The 19696-nt window shown below is 43.7% G+C and overlaps 1 protein-coding gene across 5 annotated transcripts in view; it reads right to left on the bottom strand.

The window, feature by feature from the left end:
• UBE2W (ubiquitin conjugating enzyme E2 W) overlaps positions 1 to 18855 on the bottom strand; it is a 55884-nt gene extending 37029 nt beyond the window's left edge. For 2 of the 5 annotated variants that reach the window (XR_012797288.1, XM_075583318.1), the window contains exons 1-2: positions 18702 to 18855; positions 10083 to 10174 (exon numbers count right to left, since the gene is read on the bottom strand). Coding sequence is in view for 4 of the 5 variants with exons in the window: in XM_075583318.1 (XP_075439433.1) it covers positions 10083 to 10174; positions 18702 to 18818 (209 nt within the window). In the remaining variant the exon portion in view is untranslated. Of the gene's footprint in view, positions 1 to 10082; positions 10175 to 11739; positions 11836 to 12899; positions 13079 to 18701 lie in introns of those variants that run through there. The other 3 variants (XM_075583333.1, XM_075583339.1, XM_075583326.1) reach the window with 3 other exon arrangements.
• Between the last annotated feature and the right edge of the window lie 841 nt (positions 18856 to 19696).

Genomic DNA, 19696 nt, shown 5'->3' with positions numbered 1-19696 from the left:
GGGTAGAGAATGCTATGTACTAATAATAAACAAAGTAAACAAAATACAAAATCCATTTAGAAAAATGTGTTTTAAAAGAGCACAACAATAAGGAATTGAAAGGAGAAATCCCTCTTCCTTAGAGGTTCTTACTGGTAAATAAAAAATATTGTCTGAGAAAGTCATGGGAACATTTTGTCACTGCTATATTGAGCAAATAACTGTATATGAAAGAAGAAGAAAAAAAACACATGGGTCATGTTTAAAGCTGCAGTTCAGTCTTTTTTTTTTTTTTTTATTTATTTTTTTACTTCAATAGTTTCATGTGGGCAATCTCTAATTACCTAAAGAACTGTATAGCTGCAGGTCAATTCGTTCTCCATGTATTGATTGGCGAAATTTTGTGACATAATTAGAGCTGGCATATGTTTATATTCTGCCTCTGTCACTCAGTGGAAGCTCATGAATATTCATGAGCACTCCTGCACTGACATGTGCTAGAGGGAGGGCAGGGCTGACAAAGGGGTGTTGAGCTTGTGACAGGACATGGAGGGGCAGTGCCTTAGCAAATGGCTGTTAAAAAGGAATACAAGAAAATTGGTCTTTCAAAGTTGTTTTTTTAAAAACAGAAAATGCTAAAAGTATTTTTTCTTACTACAGAACTGATTTATTAAAAAAAACACATGCAGGATATTGACTGAACTGCAGCTTTAAGATGGCTTTTCCCCATTTGTATTTCTTCTCTCCATCATGAATGATATAGACATAGCCGTGTTACTCATGTTGCGATAGTGCAGAATAAATGAGTACTTCGGTATGAGGTGATGCCTTTTTTTATTTGGGCTAACAATTACAATTTTAGGACAAGCTTTCGACAGTTCTGCTCTCATCCTCAGCACAGCCAACCTTTTACATTCAGTGGTTTCTCTGTCAAATAGCGTTTGAAAAAGCAGGAGGGCAAAAGCGGATTTAGGGACACGCCTGCAGTCTAGGTATTGGGTGCAAACTTTCTATAGGGTTAAAATAGTATACAGCAATGTAACTGCACATGATTCTAAAGGTCGGAAAAGGATTATTGAAGAAAGATTAGGAATTGAGTAATGGGGTTGACAATTATCACACTTTTTAAAATATAAAAACGTAACAAAAAATATGCTCAATTCCATCCCCCCCCCCCCCCCAAACACCTTTTTTTTTTTTTTATATATAGGTAGGAAGTAGGGGCGCACATAACTGAGCCGCTGGTAAAGATACACATCCGTAAAAGGTAGTGCCACTCCCATTCCTTCCAGGGGAAACAAAATGGCTGTTTAAATCTTCACAATAACAGACAATAGAAAGCCACCAATATCTGGGACACTCAGAACAGTCCAACAAATACAGAAACACAAAATTACTTAGCTTGTAGGGTGCACGTAGACTCGAGTGTATGTACACATACATACATTACATACATCAAATAAAAGACAGTGCACTCTTATCATAAAGAGAGTTGAGTACTTCTACATGAAATTGTACGCGCACAGAAAACGAGATAATCCAGCAGAGGCCAAGCGAGAAAAAAACCCACCAATGATGTACCATTCGTCCTTCCAGAACAACTGGCAAAACCAATAAAATCCATGAAAAATGGGAAGGCTTCTAGGGAAGATGGAATTACACCTAAAAGCTGGGGAAGTAGAAAAAAGTCCTTGAAAAACTCGTTACATGCTGCTTGAAGAACAGCAAAATTCCAGAACAAGTACTGCCATACTTATTCTCATCCATAAGAAAGGACACAAAGAAAACCTCAAGAACTACAAACCAATCGGTGGTCTACTTCCAATCACTTACAAGATTTTTACGAAGATACTCACTAATCGACTCAAACAGACCCTTGACTTCACCCAGCCTAAAGAACAATGGGGATTTACAGTGGGTGCAACACAATGGACCACATCCAAGTCTTACAAGGTGATATCCTGAAATAATGAATACGATCTACCACTCACAATAGGATTCATAGATTATGAAAAATAATTTTATTCTGTCTACACCTCAGTGGACCTAGATGCATTAAGAAGATAAAAAGTGTTGAAGAAGAGTACATTGATATTATACAGAAAATTTACGAGAATGCCACATCAACCATTAGATTTCAAGACGTCACATGCAAGATAAGTGTAAGGTTGCGCTTATAGTGCCTGCGACGGCGAAGCAACATCGCTCCAAAACAAAACAATTGACTCCGTCGCAAGCGCTTATGGTAAGCGCGACGAGCAACGGAGCGACCAAAAATTTGGAAGCCGGGTAAATTTGATTTTTCAGAGACTGTCGCCACATGTGACTGTCTCTGAACCAATCAATGACCCCGTTGCTAGCGACGTCACTGAAAGTTAAATTATAACTTTCGCGGGTGGCGACAGCACTATAAGCCCGACCTAAGGGAGTGCCACAGGGAGACAGCTTGTCACCATTGGAAAGAAAAAAAGAATCAAAATCAACGGTAAATATTTGAGTCGTCGATGATTTGCAGATAACTTATTTTTGCCATAAGTCCAGAAAACCTCCAGCAAGAAATTGGGGAACTCGCGGAAGCAAGTAAGAAAGTGGGCCTCCATATGAATCTCAGCAAGACCAAAGTGATATTCACTAAATATGTTAAGTCTGCAAAGATTGAAATAAATGGACTAGAACTAAAAGAAGGGGATGACCATGTCTACCTTGGCCAGCAGATAAAAACCTTTTGACTCAAAATCAATAGGATAATTAAGATGAGATGGAGGGCATTTGAAAGGAACAAGATAATATTTCAAGGGAACATTCCACTGTGTCTCAAGAGGAAAGTGTTTGAACAGTGTATCCTTCCTGCCTGTGCTCACATATGGATGTGAAACTTGGGCTAGTGATGTACCGGGTACTACCCGTTGGCTTTTCAGCAACCCAGAAATTACCCAGACCCAGCAGCTGGTAAGTGGACCCAGCACCGGGTATCCGGGTAATGTAAGGGAAGTTGAAAAGTATCTCTTACCTGCTGGAAGCCCGTGGCGACATCTGAACAGGTAAGCAGAGGTGCGGTGGGGCAGCATCAGCGTCAGTGTGGAGCCCACGCGGGAGCTGCAGGACTCTATACTGCACTGTGAGCTGGGACCATGTGACCGGAGCAGGAGAAGCTTTCCTATTGGATAGCTGATCCGACTGTGCTATAACCGGGGTCGCGCTAATTTTTAAAAAAATGGTCGCCGCGCGCCTGATCGGGAGGAGGAGGAGGGGGGGGGGGAAGAGGTGGAGTGAGGCGCCGGCAGCCCTACATGTCCCCTAGCAGCCACTGTAATACTCCCAGCATTCCCCGCACTCCCCTCAGCAGCTCCGCACCATCCAACTAAGGACCCCTTCAGCCTCACACCGATCCCCCCCCCCCAGACTCGCACTGAACCCCGCACCGCCCCCCCCAGCCTCGCACCGATCCCTGCACCGTCCCTCCAGCCTCACGCCGATGCCCGCCCTCCCATCCCCAGCAGCCCCACGATGCCCCCAAAGGTAGGTGGCCTGTGACACCAAAGGGGAGGGCTGTGTGTGTGTGCTGTGAGTGTATACAGTGAGTATGCTGTGTGTGTATGCAGTGAGAGTGTGCTGGTGCTGTGAGTGTATGCAGTGTGCTGTGTGTGCTGGTGCTGTGAGTGTGTGCATTGTGTTGCGAGTGTGTGCATTGTGTTGTGAGTGTGTGCAGGGTGCTGTGAGTGTGTGCAGTGTATGCAGTGTGCTGTGAGTGTATTCAGTGTGCTGTGATTGTATCCAGTGTGCTGTGATTGTATGCAGTGTGCAGTGAATGAATGCAGTGTGCTGTGAGTGTGTGCAGGGTGCTGTGAGTGTGTGCAGTGTATGCAGTGTGCTGTGAGTGTATGCAGTGTGCTGTGATTGTATCCAGTGTGCTGTGATTGTATGCAGTGTGCAGTGAATGAGTGCAGTGTGCTGTGAGTGTGTGCAGTGTGCTGTGAGTGTGTGCAGTGTGCTGTGAGTGTGTGCAGTGTATGCAGTGTATACTTTTTTTTTTTTAATATAAAACAAAATTAAATTTTTTATTTTTTTTTAATTTGGGTTTATGCTCAAACCGCGTTATAAGCGAATCCGCGTTATATCTGATCTCGCTATAACGGGGTTGAGCTGTATTATAAAATGTTGAAGGAATGTCAAGGCAGATGGGCATTCAAGGTTCCAGATTCCATCCATCACATTAGCGACATGTTCACTTCCTCTCATTATGATCCATGTCGTCATTTTATGGCATTTTATTGGTAAATATAAGCAGACAGTTTAATAGCTTTCATAACAGTACCCTCCCTATTCCAGGATGCTTCTCATATTTGCTTAAAAATCTATTTTGTAGGAAAGAGTTGTTTATTAAGTTTTACGCAGTCATACCATTTAATCTGTTCTTTTTAATGCTCCGAAAACATGGACTTTTAAGGTCTTAAAGAAACAGTACACACGCATGAACGCACTTGGGGAGACATTTTGGAGAGACTTAAGTTCACTTGGGGAGACATTTTTCTGGACTGGAGCCCTCAGAACAACTTATCCCATTGTCTTCACAAGCGCAGCATTAATCTTTCAAGCAGCAGATTGCACCTGGTTATAAACCTATACTAGCTGGTTTCATGAACTAATCTGTCTAGTCTTTTATCCCTAGGTCATAATAAATGAAGGAATCTGGCTGTTTCAACCTTGCACAGCCTGCAATATCAAATTGCTGCCGTTTTTCTCCAGGGAACACACGAACCATTGAACTGAAACCCCTTATGCTGGGAAAACAAAAACACAAAGAAAGGCACAATAAAAGGTCACATTTTCTGCCTCTGGATGGGGGCAGCAATGCATTTCTCGGTAAACAGCTGCCCAACTCTTGTGTTCTGCTCAAGGATGTGTTGTGTCTACCCCTTCTGCATCTAAAGCCTACTACCACCTAAAACCTCTCACTCACTGCCCCACACCTCTGGCTTGCCCTTACCCTCAATATCCGACTGGCACCCTCTCTCTCCACTTTTAACACCTTTCTAAAAACACACCTCTTTAACGAAGCATATAGGGTGCTCCGCTGGCTGATACTATACATCTCATATGCACTGACATTGGCCCCTTGAACACGCACTTACCATAACACCCTCCTGTCTCTGTAAGCTCTTCGGGCAGGAACTCCTTTTCCTATTGTTTTATGTCTGGAGCGTTTATTCCCATTATGTGTTGTAATATTAGGTCATGTGTATTACTGTTGTAAAGCGCAATGTACCTGGATGATGCTATATAAAGATATACATACCATAAAAAGGAATTTGTTACAAAAAAATCCTACACCATGTTTAGACTCTTATTCAATACTGGTTACATGAGAACATTTTTTCATTCGGCCTTTGAGAAAACCAGTTGAAGATTTGTCTTGATTTAACCCTTTGAGTGACCCATGACACAGCCACCACATCATGGGGCCTGGCACTCATAATCACTAGATTCTGAGGTTACCATGGGTGGTAAACCTTTTACCACCCAGACCCTTTATATTTCAAACTCTTAGATCCCCCTGAACAGAACACAAAAAAAATCTTTGGAAAAAGGGTAAGAAGAAATCTCTTAAAAGGAAGTAAAAACATTAAATGCAAAAAAAAAATGCAATCAACATAGACTGATGCTTCAATATACTATAGGGTGCCTGTTTTTATGGTCTAACTTTTTAGAGACCTTTGCAGCTTTGTTTAGCCAGCTCACTCAGCAAAAGTCTTTACATCCTCAAATCTACACACATTATTGATTCTTTAGAGAAATACTAGATTTCTCTCTTGTGAATAGATTAAATAAAACACAAAAACGAACATAATTCACTCCGAAAACGACACAATCAACCGTTCCCACAATCAATATAAAAACAAAAAACTGCAATCTGCTCTTCATATAAACTGAATATATCATATATAAAAATTCTGAGAGGATAAAGAAGCTGTATTTTCTAAGCAGTGCTATTGTACAATGCTGGGATCCCTCATAGGTGGAGGCGCTGCACGCACAGAGATAGAGCTCACCCCAGGCTCCCAGAAGTGGATGTTCAGGCCTCCTGTGAGCAGATAGGTACAGCAGTACGTGCAGTCGCCTGCGTATTTCCCTTAGGCATAAGGAAAGAGGGCTACAGAGGTCTGGGAAAATTAGAGATCTTGGCTGTCACGGTTTACAATGATTATATTTAGTTTAAGATAGCTATGATGTGTGTTTTCTAGGCAGGTACCATCTGGGATAGAGTTAATCTGCAGTTCAGGCATCTGACTAATCCAGGGAGTTCTAAATATGGCTCTCATTTCTATTTTCAGAGACTATCCAAAGGGGTGAAAGGAGACACAGAAACACCCAATGAATGCAACATGACTCCATAAATGGAGCTGGCAAAATAAATTGATATGGAGGGGAAGAAAATGTTAAAGTTATAAAAAGATCTCCACAAACTGACCTATTTGCTCACCGAACCAGACCAGTACTGGGCACACAGCAGTAAGTCTGTAAGGCTAAGGCCCCGCTCCCAGAGTCAGCGCGCCCGCACTGCAGACAGGCGGGGCGCTGACATACACAGACCGCGATATGCGGTCTGTAGGGAGCGGGAGGTGGGCGGTTTGACAGGGAGGGGGGGGCGTGGCTTGAGCGGAAGGACCCGCTACTCCCCCCCCCCCCTCCCTCCACGGACTCGGGCTGGAGCTGCTGATGGTAAGCAACACACACACACACACACTCATACACACACACACACAGGCACTCATATACACACACACACACACACACACACACACACACACACACAGACAGGCACGCATGCACTCAGGCACACACATACACTCCTCCCCGCTCCCCGAAGCCTCTCCTCCTCCCGAAGCCTCCCCTCCCCATTGGCTCACAGCCACACCACGTGACGCGTCAACGCTAGGAATCACCATTTTCTTGTGTCCCATAGCGGCTGACGCACCACAGCGTGTAGTGCGCTGTGCCGCCAGGGGGGACCGGGACCGGCTCGGGAGGATTCCCCTGCTGGTAGGGAACTCGCGTGTGGCCGCCCGCGCCAACGAGCGCAGCGGGACCGAGGCCTAAGTAATGTCAAAGCTCAGTCTTTTAACTCCCATTCTGTATTATCCCCACATGGCTTTGAACTTTGAACTGCTATACAGTCAGAGTATACATCAATCTGCCTCCTTTATTTATCCGTGACATTTGAGATAAGATTATTATCTCCTCTTCAATGACAAAAGTGAAGCAAGATGTGTGGTTGATAAAGTGGTTAAATCAACACGAGACCAGAGGTTCTCAAACTTGCCTTCTAATGGATCACTTCAATGCTAATCGTTTGAGGGAAACGTGGCCAGGGGTATTTCAAAAACATCAACAACAATGTATCTGTCTTCTATACATTATCTTTTCAAAGATGTCGAACTTTTATTCACTGATTCCACGTGCAGCTTTGGTCATGTGACCTCCCTGACGCAAAGTTAGTAGTATCCAAAAATATGGAATATTTTTCAAAACTTTGCTTTACACTGCAGTATGCAGCTTGTTTATCCAAATATTGTTGAGATACGACATATAACTTACCATAAAAAGGCACCATGGGGTGGATCACATTAAACAGTCAGGTTAACTACGTAAATCAGGGCTCTTCCAACGTGCAGGAAGAGACTTCATTAACTGGTATGCAATTACAAGGACAGAATGTTCAAGGGCCACAGGAAGGCTCTTAATTTGTAGATTTGTCCCGTGGGCTGACCAGCTGAAGAGCCCCGAGTTAGATTGTTCCTTTATATAAAAAAACAAAAATTACATGAAAAAAGTATTTCCTGCTTTTGTGCCATGTCGGGGGTGCACTTTAACAGCTCCCCAAAGCAGAGTTTATTCTCTAACAAATATGGGGGTAACCATGTTTGACAATGGGCACTGCCAATGTCATTGACATTAGTTTGATTAATAATGTTCCAGTTTGGTCTTCTGTAACTGAAATGTTTGAATGAAATGTACTGTAGTGTCGACGAGTATTCTAAAACAAATCTGGGGCAATCACCAACAAGACCCAGGTACATGCTGCAACATTTCAGTGACATTTCTGGAGACAGACTAATGGCCCGTCAGATTAACAGCGGATTAACATTCTGTTTGAATGTGACTGCCAGGGACCCCTGCTGTGTTAATCCGATGGGCCATTAGTCTGTAAAAGTCACCTAAAATTAAATTTAAGAGGGTCCATCGCCAAGGTCATCTGGATCACCAACTACAATTTCATAATCCCTGCTCTACATGTTTGGCAAAACGAAACCCCAGTTAACCATAATTGAACATTATTCAGCACACTATACGCTAAATATTCCTAACAGCCCCTGTGACCTGTAATTTTGTGCTGCTCTCTGTCCACGCCGTTCTGCTATGAAGTACCACTTGTCTTTCTCGCAATTTTCTAGTAATCTCTAAAACAATTTGATGGCCTCACCTATTATTGGGCCAACATCTTCTGGCATGGTCCTTTCATGCCAAGAGCACATACTATGTTAACTACTGTGGGCCCTCATAAAACAAAGTCTATTTGCTACTACAAAGTGCATCATGAAGACATTTACGATTTCCAACTACCCAGTGTATGATTACATCACAGCATATTAAATACGCAGACAGATATATTCAGGTTTTAGATTTTTATGATGCAAATGTGAATTATGATATGTATGTATCACTAAAGGTGAAACAGAAGATATAACATGATGTTTCCATTACAACAGCACAGCAATTCCATGGGGCAAAATACAGTATGGATTGCAAAGTTTCTGGGAGTGGGAAAAATACACATTATTTCAATTCCATGGGTTAGCTGCAGAAATATCCAACAATCGTAAAACCAAATTTTATTTAGGTTTATTTTTGTTCATATTTACTCATTTGTATGAAACTAATCGTATTAAAAAAAAAAAAAAAAAGGCTTGCTAGTTGTCACAAATATCAAAACAACAAATGCATTGCAAGGAAACGGATAGAAATAAGATTAGAGCAATTACAAACATTTAGGTTCCAAAATAACCAATACAGGACGAAGGAACCAAGATGTCACTGGAAAATAAAAAACAGCTGTAACATAATAATGTAATTTATATTAAAGTGCAGTTAGTAAGTAATATAACTTAAGTTTTTTTAATAATGCACATATAGGTAACGTAAACACAAACTAAGACATTAGCAAAGTTTTTCACATAATTAACAAAAACTGTATTAGCATCTAATACCTTTATAGTAAATCAAAGTACCACTTGTGGTGCATTTGCATGTCAGACAAGTCTGTAACCCTGTCTTTCCCCCCATTATCTCTTTCCATACAGTGCTTCCACTGTAGCCAGGAATTCTGGGTAATGGACACAGCACACTGTCACGCTTTATTTCTTATCCTATAAGCTTATTCCTGCCACATTACACAGCTTTTCAGCACAGCCTGGGTTCAAGAAGTGCATAGCCTGTAAACCTCTTCACAGACAGCTGTTTCAACCTTTTGCGTCTCATCAATGGGAGGTTGGTTGTTGGCTATACTCTGTGAAACTGGTAAGTGGGTATAACCAGACATTAAAAAAGTTATGGTGGGTAAAAAAAATAAGTGACAAAAACTCTCCCTTGTACAGTAAATAAAAATACCACTTGTGGTGCATTTGCATACCTAATATACAAATCTGAAGTGCCTTACTGCACTTAAAAATGGCATGGAGTCTAAAATATATCTCATTAATGAAAATAAATCTGTGTCTTTGTTTTCATGTACCTTTCTCTGATTCTCACTTACATTTAGTAAGGTTCAGGCAGGTTCTGTTAGGTCTCTGGGAAATGTTCAAGTAGGAGCCAATCAAACTGCAGGACAATTCCAGCAGGCAGAAAGAAATTACATTGCAAATAGTTCCTACAGTAAATATATTACTACTTATAAAATGTTCATCATTCACTGATCACACACAGTTCCTGTATCCGCTATTAAATCACTTATGTGAGAGCACATACTCAAAAAAAAAAAAAAAGTGTCTATGTTAGCCAGAGACAACATAGAAAGATGCATTGCAAACGTTTTTAATATTACTTACTGTGTAATCGAATTTTGAACACTCTTTTCATTTAAAGTCATGCCTGGTGGTGGCTCATTTTGTAAAGCCATCAGTTCTTTCTGGAGCCGCTTCTGCAAAACATTATGCAAATCATGGGTGATATATTTCAGATGTCAGATCATATAACACTTCTGGACAGGCTGCATATGGCGTGAATGATGAAACATGGTTTTTGTATTCACTTTTGCAATGTAAAAATACCCTAAAATCCCTGTGAAGACGCGCCCGCAAACCAGTTCCCTGTTCCAAGAATCAACTGGGAGTGTCACTTGTTTAATCACCTTACAATAAACTGTTGTAACCACTCCATTGCCAGAGTACAAGGTCATCTTTATATATGATGAATAACCCTGTTCATTTAATGCAACCATGTATTTGTCACCATGACTGTGCCCAGGACATACATTGAGAGTTACCTCTCATTTTAAAGTATTACTTCCTGGTAAAACATTTTATAAATGAAATACATTATCTTTCCCAGAAGGGTGGGTGAGCTTAGTGAAGTGATGTGTTGCCCTTGTGGTTTATTTTATTTGGGTTTGGATGCTTGTCATTGTTACGTATGTCTCTTTAAATAACAAACCCAGACTAAGAAACCCAGGAAACATTTGAGGTGAAAATATTATATACTTAAAATATTTGGTATTTGCAGTTTTAACTATGTTTGTCTTATAATGCTAGGCACCGAATTTCAATGGCCCTAAGAGCTTACAATCTAATTTTGGTGCCTGAGCCATAATGAGATAAAGTGACTTGCCCAAGGTCACGCGCAAAGCTCACACTGGTATGTGAGTTAGGCTGCGGTCCCAGTCACTGCTACAGCGCACACCTCGGCGTGTGCTGTGCGTGTAAGCACCGCCCCTCAATGGGGAAGGGCCCAGTACCCCGCTTCACGCTGAAAGTGCAGCCGCGCCGTACTGCAAGTTTTTTTAAACTCAATGAAATTGAGTTTAAAACTTGCGACGGAGGCGTGACCACGCCCCCACCGGCGGTTCACCCAATGAGGGCGAACCAGCTGCGTGACATAATGGGCACGCCCCCGCAAATCCCCGACCACGCCCCCTCCCATCGCAAGCTCCCTCTCTCCCCTCAGACCGCAGATCGCGGTTAGCGCTGTGCACGCGCCGCCCCCCCCGCCGGGCGCGCGTGTCACAGACATTACTGGGACCGCAGCCTGAGGTTCACCTGCTACAAAAAGGCATTGTTTTTACCATTTAGCTATTCCTTCACCCCACTTTACAGTACACACACCCTGCAAACAAAAAACAAAAAAGGCAAATGTTCATATAACAAAGCCGTCCAAACAAAATATATAAATCATTGAAAAATACTCCAGAAACAGTTCACTGCAATCTTCTGTAGAATGCCATTCCATTGCAATGCCATTTATAAATAAATAAATAAATTCCAATCAGTTTGTACATTCTTTGAGACTGTGTCACTTCAACCAACAAGCAGTTATGAGGAACCCAGTCATAACCCATTGGCCCAGATCCACAAAAGGGTGCTTATCTTCAGCATGACTTTACTCCCATTCATATGAATAGGAGCCAACGTGTGCTAAAGCTTAGCACCCTTTTGTGGAGCTGGGCCAGAATGTGCTTTTTTATCAAAGCACATCATTTTTATCTCCTACCTGTTTACCCCAGCTAACATATGTCTGTATTGCTGTCATAGTATATTGTATGCTATCCAGTAGAGGCTGGCCAACAAACTTCTTGCCAAGTCGAGGTCCATGCCCGAAAGATAAACAATGTAAATTGGTAGCGTAGGAACCTGCTGAAAAAGAATGCCTTGATGTTGAAGCAGGCTTAACATGTTTTGGCCAAAAGATTAAACTAAATGACCCATGCTTATGAGATGGAACAAATATATAAATTAACTACATTTGTCACATTGGATGTGCATTACGGACTTCTTTGTTTACTATGCTCTAATACAGTATACACCAGGGGTGGCCAACTCCAGTCCTCAAGGACCACCAACAGGTCAGGTTTTCAGGACATCTCTGCTTCAACACAGGTGGCTCAATCGAAGAATGAGTCACATGTGCTGAAGCAGGGATATCCTGAAAACCTGACCTGTTGGTGGTCCTTGAGGACTGGAGTTGGCCTCCCGTGGTATACACTAAGGGGCTGATTCTACAAAGCCAGAAGCGGACGATCGCTGTTCACTTGAAAGGGAAGTTTAGCCAATCACCTACTTCAAACTGCCCCAAAAAGGGTAAAAAAAAAAAAAAAAAAAAAACCCTTTGGAATTTATGAAGTATTACCATTCAAATGGAGTTGCATTTTGGCATACACAAACCAGGACAGGTAAACATTCTTTAGAGTGGCTCATGCAAAGTGCGACTGATGTAGCATATCAAAAGGAACACAATGACAAAGGGATGAGTGTAATCTATATGGTCTATATTGTGAGGAGCAGCACACTAAACAACATTTACATAAACAAAAATCAGCAGGCTTTATATTTAGGTCTCCAAATGAACCTTCCTCAGATACGGCTTCTTCTGAAACAGCATAAACAGTCCCGTTGCTCACCCCTGACATCTAGAGGTCATGTGGTGAAGGATAAGGCGGAGATTATAATCACCGCGCGCATGCATGTGGCGCACGCCTGTCGCTTGCGCAAATGTGAACTGTGCTCCAGGCGATGTTCAGGTGATGGGGAGTTGTGGCCGTGATGTCACGTGAGCGGTTCGCCCTCATTGGCTGAACCGCGGACGTGACCCGGCTGTCACGCAGCGAAGACAAATTCACGTGTCTGGACGCGAATCGCGCGCACTATGTGCACCTTCATTGGTATTCATTAGTTTGTTCATGCGCGTGCCGCCAGTATAATTGCGGCCTAAGAAAGGGAACTGACAGGTTTGCGCTCTTCCAGAAGAAGCCGGAGGCAGAAGTTTCAGTAATGAATCTCAATGCACTTTGAACTTCTGGTGTACAAAATTATATCACAAATCCTCCAAACTCCTAAGAAAAGAAATAACCATTACAATTTTATAATAGATTTTATTTAGTGAAAAAGTACACTTTAACAGCCAATATTATAACATGTTTGTAACCTGTCTTTAACCATTATTGAACCGTATTTTGTTACTGGACTTTACCCTGCACTTAAAGGCCTAGAAAAAATAATGATGAAAATAATAATTTTAATATGCTAAGTTGAGATATAATTAATATTTAGAATAGATAACAGAATGGTAAACAAACATCAAAAGACATACATAAGCATTTCCAAGGGGATGCCACATATCTGGAGTAGAAGTCAAATGAAATGACCTCACTGCGAACATATTACACAGAGGTTCAGAGCCATAAACTTGCACCTGCAGCACAAGGTGCGCAAACACTTAAATTGTAAGATCTTCGGACAGGAACTCCTTTTCCTATTGTTGCTTTCATGTCTGAAACACTTATTCCCATTATGTGTTATAATATTATGTAATGTGTATTACTGCAGTGAAACAATGTAAATGGATGGAGCTCTATAAATAAAGATAAACATCCATACAAGGTCATGAACTTAATGCCAGACTGTGTACGCACACATCACTTTATCCCTGCTTTGGTATTACCGTACAGCTAGCTGTAGTTACACAACAACAGTTTATCTCTGTTCTCTTAAGTTCAGTGCGTCATAAAGGCTCATGGACGGACCAGAGATGTGTTATAAGGTTTCCTAACAGAAGCAGCTGCATGTATGCACCTGGAGTTTTATTTGAAAGCCTTTTGTGATTTATATAAAATGAAATGTGCCATATAAAATCAGAAGTTACTATTAGAAATGACTACAATATCATCCCGCACTCCATTCTTCTCCTCACTTTTAAAGCTTTACACTTTTCTGCCCCTCCTTACATCTCAGCCCTAATTTCTCACTATGCGCCATCCCAACTCTTGCGTTCTTCTAAAGGATGTCTTCTTTCTATCCCCTTTGTATCTAAAGCCCTCTCCTGCTTTAAACCTTTCTCACCGACTGCCCCACACCTCTGGAATGCCCTTCCCCTCAATACCCGACTAGCACCCTCTCTATCCACCTTTAAGACCCACCTTAAGACACACTTGCTTACAGAAGCATATGAGTAGCTCTGCGGCCAATACTATACACGTTACATAAAGCTTGGCCCCCTGCAGACGCACTTACCAGAACTCCCTCCTACTGTCTCTGTTCGTTCTCCCCACCAACTAGATTGTAAGCTCCTCTGAGCAGGGACTCCACTACCGAAATGTTACTTTTATGTCTAAAGCACTTATTCCCATGATCTGTTATTTGTATTATTTGTTATTTATATGATTGTCCCGTATTACAACTGTGAAGCGCTATGTACATTAATGGTGCTATAGAAATAAAGACATACATACTTTCAAAAACTCTATCATGCAGATTTCAATGTTCACCACTCCCAGGCAATATAAATGCTAACCGAGTCAAAACTATTGTGAGCTTTATTTATGTAACAACTTGCAATAATTCCTTTGTACAGATTTGTGAATCAGCTGAACCCATACAATAATTGAGGAAACAAAATGCAAATGTTTCATCAGGTCCCCTGAAAAATTCAGCAATTCTCAGATCCTCAGTTACAACAAAGAGCAGAAACATCCTGGGAATTCTACTTTGTGTTTAATTGATGCCCTGGAGAATTGAACATGTAGGAAAGAAACCATTCAGACCAGTGGTTTCCTGCTTAAAGGTTGCTTTATAGAGTTAAAAAATTGACTGTGTTCTGAGAACCAGCAGGGGTGTGCAAACTGGGGGCCGAGGCGTTAACAGAGGCCCTATGCTTCCCTGAAGGCCTTTAAATTAAATGCCGGGGATCGTGCAAGGCTTCTGGAACTTTACTTACCTTAACTTTCTAGCGACGCATCGCCATGGCAACCCAGGGGTTATGTAATGTCACGTTTCCATGGCATGGAGAAAAACTTGATATAATTTAAAGCAGGAATTGCACCACTACTAAATGGTCAAGGTTATATTATCATGCAATCTGGTTACTCAAACATACACTTCTTGTTTCAAAAATTCCTAACCACTTTGTTTGGCTTCTAAAGTTTGTAACACAATTCACATTCAGTTAAATTGAAGCCCTTCACCCAGTTTTATATGGTCCATAACCGTGAATAATTATTAAAATACCACAAACAGAAGACATTAGAGTGGACAAAGAAGTTCTAAAAGTTGCCACACAAAGAATACATTAGTGCAATAAATTACTGTACTTCCATGTAGCTCAGGAAGAGATTCAAGAAGCAATCTGCACTGTATACCTTTTTTATTTAACATTGATGGGACCAGAAGGTATGTTGGTACCACACTGATCATAATTACAGTAGTAGATAATCCCAATGTAATAGCACAGGTGTAACATTTCTATTATTAATTTCAATTCTGTTTTACTTGTATTGAAATATTCAGGTAGCTATAGCTGTATTTATTATGTAAAATTAGCTTTTTTTGTGACACTGCTAACGGTGCAGGCCTCACGTGTCTGGCAAGTGATGATTGTACCTACGTATGACCACCTTGGCGTTTACATTGTCCACCACTCTACAGATATACTTTAACATTGAAAGAACCAAGTGTTTCGAAGGATGAGGGAAAATGAACTGTTGCAACTTACTTTTCTGACATCCAATCCTAGTGACTTCCCCATTAACAACACAAATGAGCACTGCCCTAATTGACTGGCAAGTAAGTTGACAACTGCCATTGTCTTCTAAAATAAAAACTGTGGCAAAGTTGTACAATTTAATATCTCCAGAAGCAAGGAACATCATCTAGGACCATCCTAGAATTCATGCACGGGGGCCAGCAGGAAACAGAACATACTAAAACAGGGATAGGCAACTCCAGACCTCAAGGGTCAACAACAGGTCAGGTTTTCAGGATATCCCTGTTTCAGCACAGGTGGCTCAGTCAAAGGACTGAGCCACCTGTGCTGAAGCAGGGATGTCCTGAAAACCTGAACTATTGGTGGCCCTTGAAGACTGGAGTTGCCTACCCCTGATCTACAGCATGATTACACACTATTAAATGACATGCACTTTTTTGTAAATAATGGGAACCCCAAAATGATCAGCGAGTGCATTCTACTAGTTATAAAATTATACATTACTCAAGACCGCCCTGCAGCGTCAGAGATTTTATTTGCCACCATAAACAAACACATTTTTCGCAAGGTAACGCATGCTAGAAAAACGAAAGGCAACGCTCAATTTATTACTTCCTAGTAAAACATTTTCTAAATAAATAAAAAGAGTAAGCATTTCCAACCGCTCCCCCCAGGAAAGTGAACCCTCCAAGCCAGATGTGTGAAGATTGAGCAGTTTTATTTGGCAAGAAGTGGGAGCTTTGATTAATTGCAAAGTGTGCTATCATACAGTACCATGATACACTGTCTTTGTTCATGACTCAACCCCTCCACTGCTAAAAGTTACTGCAACACAAGCAGAAGAAAAGGACTACAAAGTAATAAACAAAAGTTACTGTTTGATTCATAATCCAATGACCTCTGCGACCCCTTTTTCAGCTCTGCTGCCCCCATGCTTTTAGGATGGCTACAGATTTTAGAGGTCAATAAAATACCCCATAAAATGATCACCAGTTCTGCCATTATAACCAGTAATGTGTTAGACTGTGTACTAAAGAAACATAACCAGGGAAATCACGTGTGGCTCCTCTGACGCTTTCATCTCAGGTTTGAGATACCAGATCTCAATGTCCAGTGGGCAGCTGACCAGTGCCAGTGTGGGGGAGAGGTGAGCAGTGCAAGGAGGGGGGAGAAGTGAGCAGCGTAAGGAGGGGGGAGAAGTGAGCAGCGTAAGGAGGGGGGAGAAGTGAGCAGCGTAAGGAGGGGAGGGAAGTGAGCAGCGTAAGGAGGGGGGAGAAGTGAGCAGCGTAAGGAGGGGGGAGAAGTGAGCAGCGTAAGGAGGAGGGAGAAGTGAGCAGCGTAAGGAGGAGGGAGAAGTGAGCAGCGTAAGGAGGGGGGAGAAGTGAGCAGCGTAAGGAGGGGGGAGAAGTGAGCAGCGTAAGGAGGGGGGAGAAGTGAGCAGCGTAAGGAGGGGGGAGAAGTGAGCAGCGTAAGGAGGGGGGAGAAGTGAGCAGCGTAAGGAGGGGGGAGAAGTGAGCAGCGTAAGGAGGGGGGAGAAGTGAGCAGCGTAAGGAGGGGGGAGAAGTGAGCAGCGTAAGGAGGGGGGAGAAGTGAGCAGTGTAAGGAGGGGGAGAAGTGAGCAGTGTAAGGCCGCGTCCATGTTTAGTGCTTGCGGTCGGAGGCGCGCTTTCGCTCGGCACTGAGCCCCTACAGCCGCAATGAGAGCGGCTTAAGTAGAGGCTCGCCTACGCTTCCGCAAGTGCGCGGAAGCGTAGGTCTTAGGGAAATTTTACATTTCCCCGCTTGCCGGAGCGCAGGGCCGGTCACGTGAGCGGTTCGCCCAATGAGGGCAAACCAGCTCCGTGACGTCACTGGCCCGCCCGCCGACACGCCCACGGACGGCGTGCTGTCTAAGGCCAGGAAAGCACCCGCTTTCCCTCAGCCTCAGCGCGTCTCCGCCCACCAGCAGTAAACATGGCCGAGGCCAAAGGAGGGGGAAGAGGTGAGCAGTGCAAGGAGGGGGGAAGAGGTGAGAGGGGGGAAGAGGTGAGCAGTGCAAGGAGGGGGAAGAGGTGAGCAGTGCAAGGAGGGGGGAAGAGGAAAGTGACAAGTGATGAGAGGCAGGATGAGGCGACAGGTGATCAGTATAAGGATGGGTGGGATGATAGGTGACCAGTGTCAGAATGGGTGAAATTTTACCAGTGTCACAAGTTAAAGGGAAATGTAAGTGACAGTGTCACAGGGTAAGGGGAGAGGGGAGTGACCAGTGTCACAGGGTAAGGGGAGAGGGGAGTGACCAGTGTCACAGGTTAAGGGGAGAGGGGAGTGACCAGTGTCACAGGGTGAGGGGAGTGACCAGTGTCACAGGGTGAGGGGAGTGACCAGTGTCACAGGGTAAGGGGAGTGACCAGTGTCACAGGGTAAGGGGAGTGACCAGTGTCACAGGGTAAGGGGAGAGGGGAGTGACCAGTGTCACAGGGTGAGGGGAGTGACCAGTGTCACAGGGTGAGGGGAGTGACCAGTGTCACAGGGTAAGGGGAGAGGGAAGTGACCAGTGTCACAAAGGGGAGACGGAAGTGACAGTATCACAGGGTAAGGGGAGAGGGGAGTGACCAGTGTCACGGGGTAAGGGGAGGGGGAAGTGACAGGTGACCAGTGTCCCAGGGTAAGGGGAGAGCTGAAAAGAAGCCCGATTAAGTGACAGTTAAACTGTAAGTATGGCTGGGATATGATAAGCAACCCGTGTCCCTATGGGGGAAGTTGACCAGTGTCACCGGGGAAAGGGAGAGGTTAGTGACAGGTGACCTGTGTCAGGAGAGGTGTGAGGAGCCTGGTGTTAGCATAGGAGGGATAGTGACAAGTGTCGGGACAGATAGTTGGTGACCTCGAGTGATATCAGACCTCCCTCCTCTTCCCCGCCCGCTGTCCCGGTGTCCCCTCGGGTGTCAGAGGTGCGGACCCGGGTCATGTCCGGGTGTGAGTCCACGCGCAGCACTCACCTGCATTGACGCCATGATGGAAACCCGCCCCCACCCTCCTGCACTGACGTCACACGTGACCCGCACGTCAGGAGCAAGGGACCTCTCCTTCCGCGCAGGCGCAGACACTGTGCGCATGCACAGCGCCCACACCGGGCACGTGACAGCTCTGCTTCAGGCAGAGAGGCTGGTCACGTGCACATGCCTCTTCTATAGAGCTGCAGCGCGTTATATGTCATGTCAGTCCTGTCCCGTCCTAACATACCTCAGGGATCAGCTCTGTCAGACATGTCACCTCTCACTGACGGCCCACAAATAGCGAGACTGCCGGACAATCTCACAGAGTGAGGCACAGTGCTCCTGTAGAGGGGTGTTCATTACACTTACATTAGTGCCTCAATCGTCCCTACCTTTGACTTCAGTGCCTCAACTGGCACTATCCCAGTTTAAGGAACTATAGACATCACAAAGTCTCTCAGATAAAAGTTAGTATTTTGTTCAGTTAAAATATCTTTTCTATCTTGTGGCCCAATACTTGAAGGTTGCCATCTCATTTTCTATATGTACCCATACAGGCCTTCAAGTCTGCCTCTGGGAATAAATCTCTCAAGTCTGACCATTCTCACTTAGGCCGAGTCCGTGGTCGGCGCTGAGGCTTGTCAGTGAGCCCCTGCGGCTGCAATGAGAGCGGCTTTAGCAGGGCCTCGCGCATGCGTCCGGGGGCGTAGGTCAACATTTTTTTAGTTTCGGCGCTCACGGGAGCGCAGGGCCGGTCATGTGAGTGCTCCGTGACGTCACTGGCCCGCCCCCCGACGGCGCGCGATCTAAGGCCAGGGAAAGCACCCGCTTTCCCTCAGCAATGCTGCAGTTACCATGGACTCATAGGCCTTATATTTCAGCATCCATTGTCCCATAGACCAGATCTGTTTAACGGTTTAAAAATCATTGATCGTGGAGAATAAGCTTAATAGAACAACTCCAATATTATTATATAGTATAGTGTTGTGATTGTTATA

The sequence above is a fragment of the Ascaphus truei genome, chromosome 2 (assembly GCF_040206685.1).
Source record: "Ascaphus truei isolate aAscTru1 chromosome 2, aAscTru1.hap1, whole genome shotgun sequence".
Classification (NCBI taxonomy): Eukaryota; Metazoa; Chordata; class Amphibia; order Anura; family Ascaphidae; genus Ascaphus; species Ascaphus truei.
Note: the sequence above shows the minus strand (reverse complement) of the source record. Positions and strands in the feature narration are given on the sequence as shown.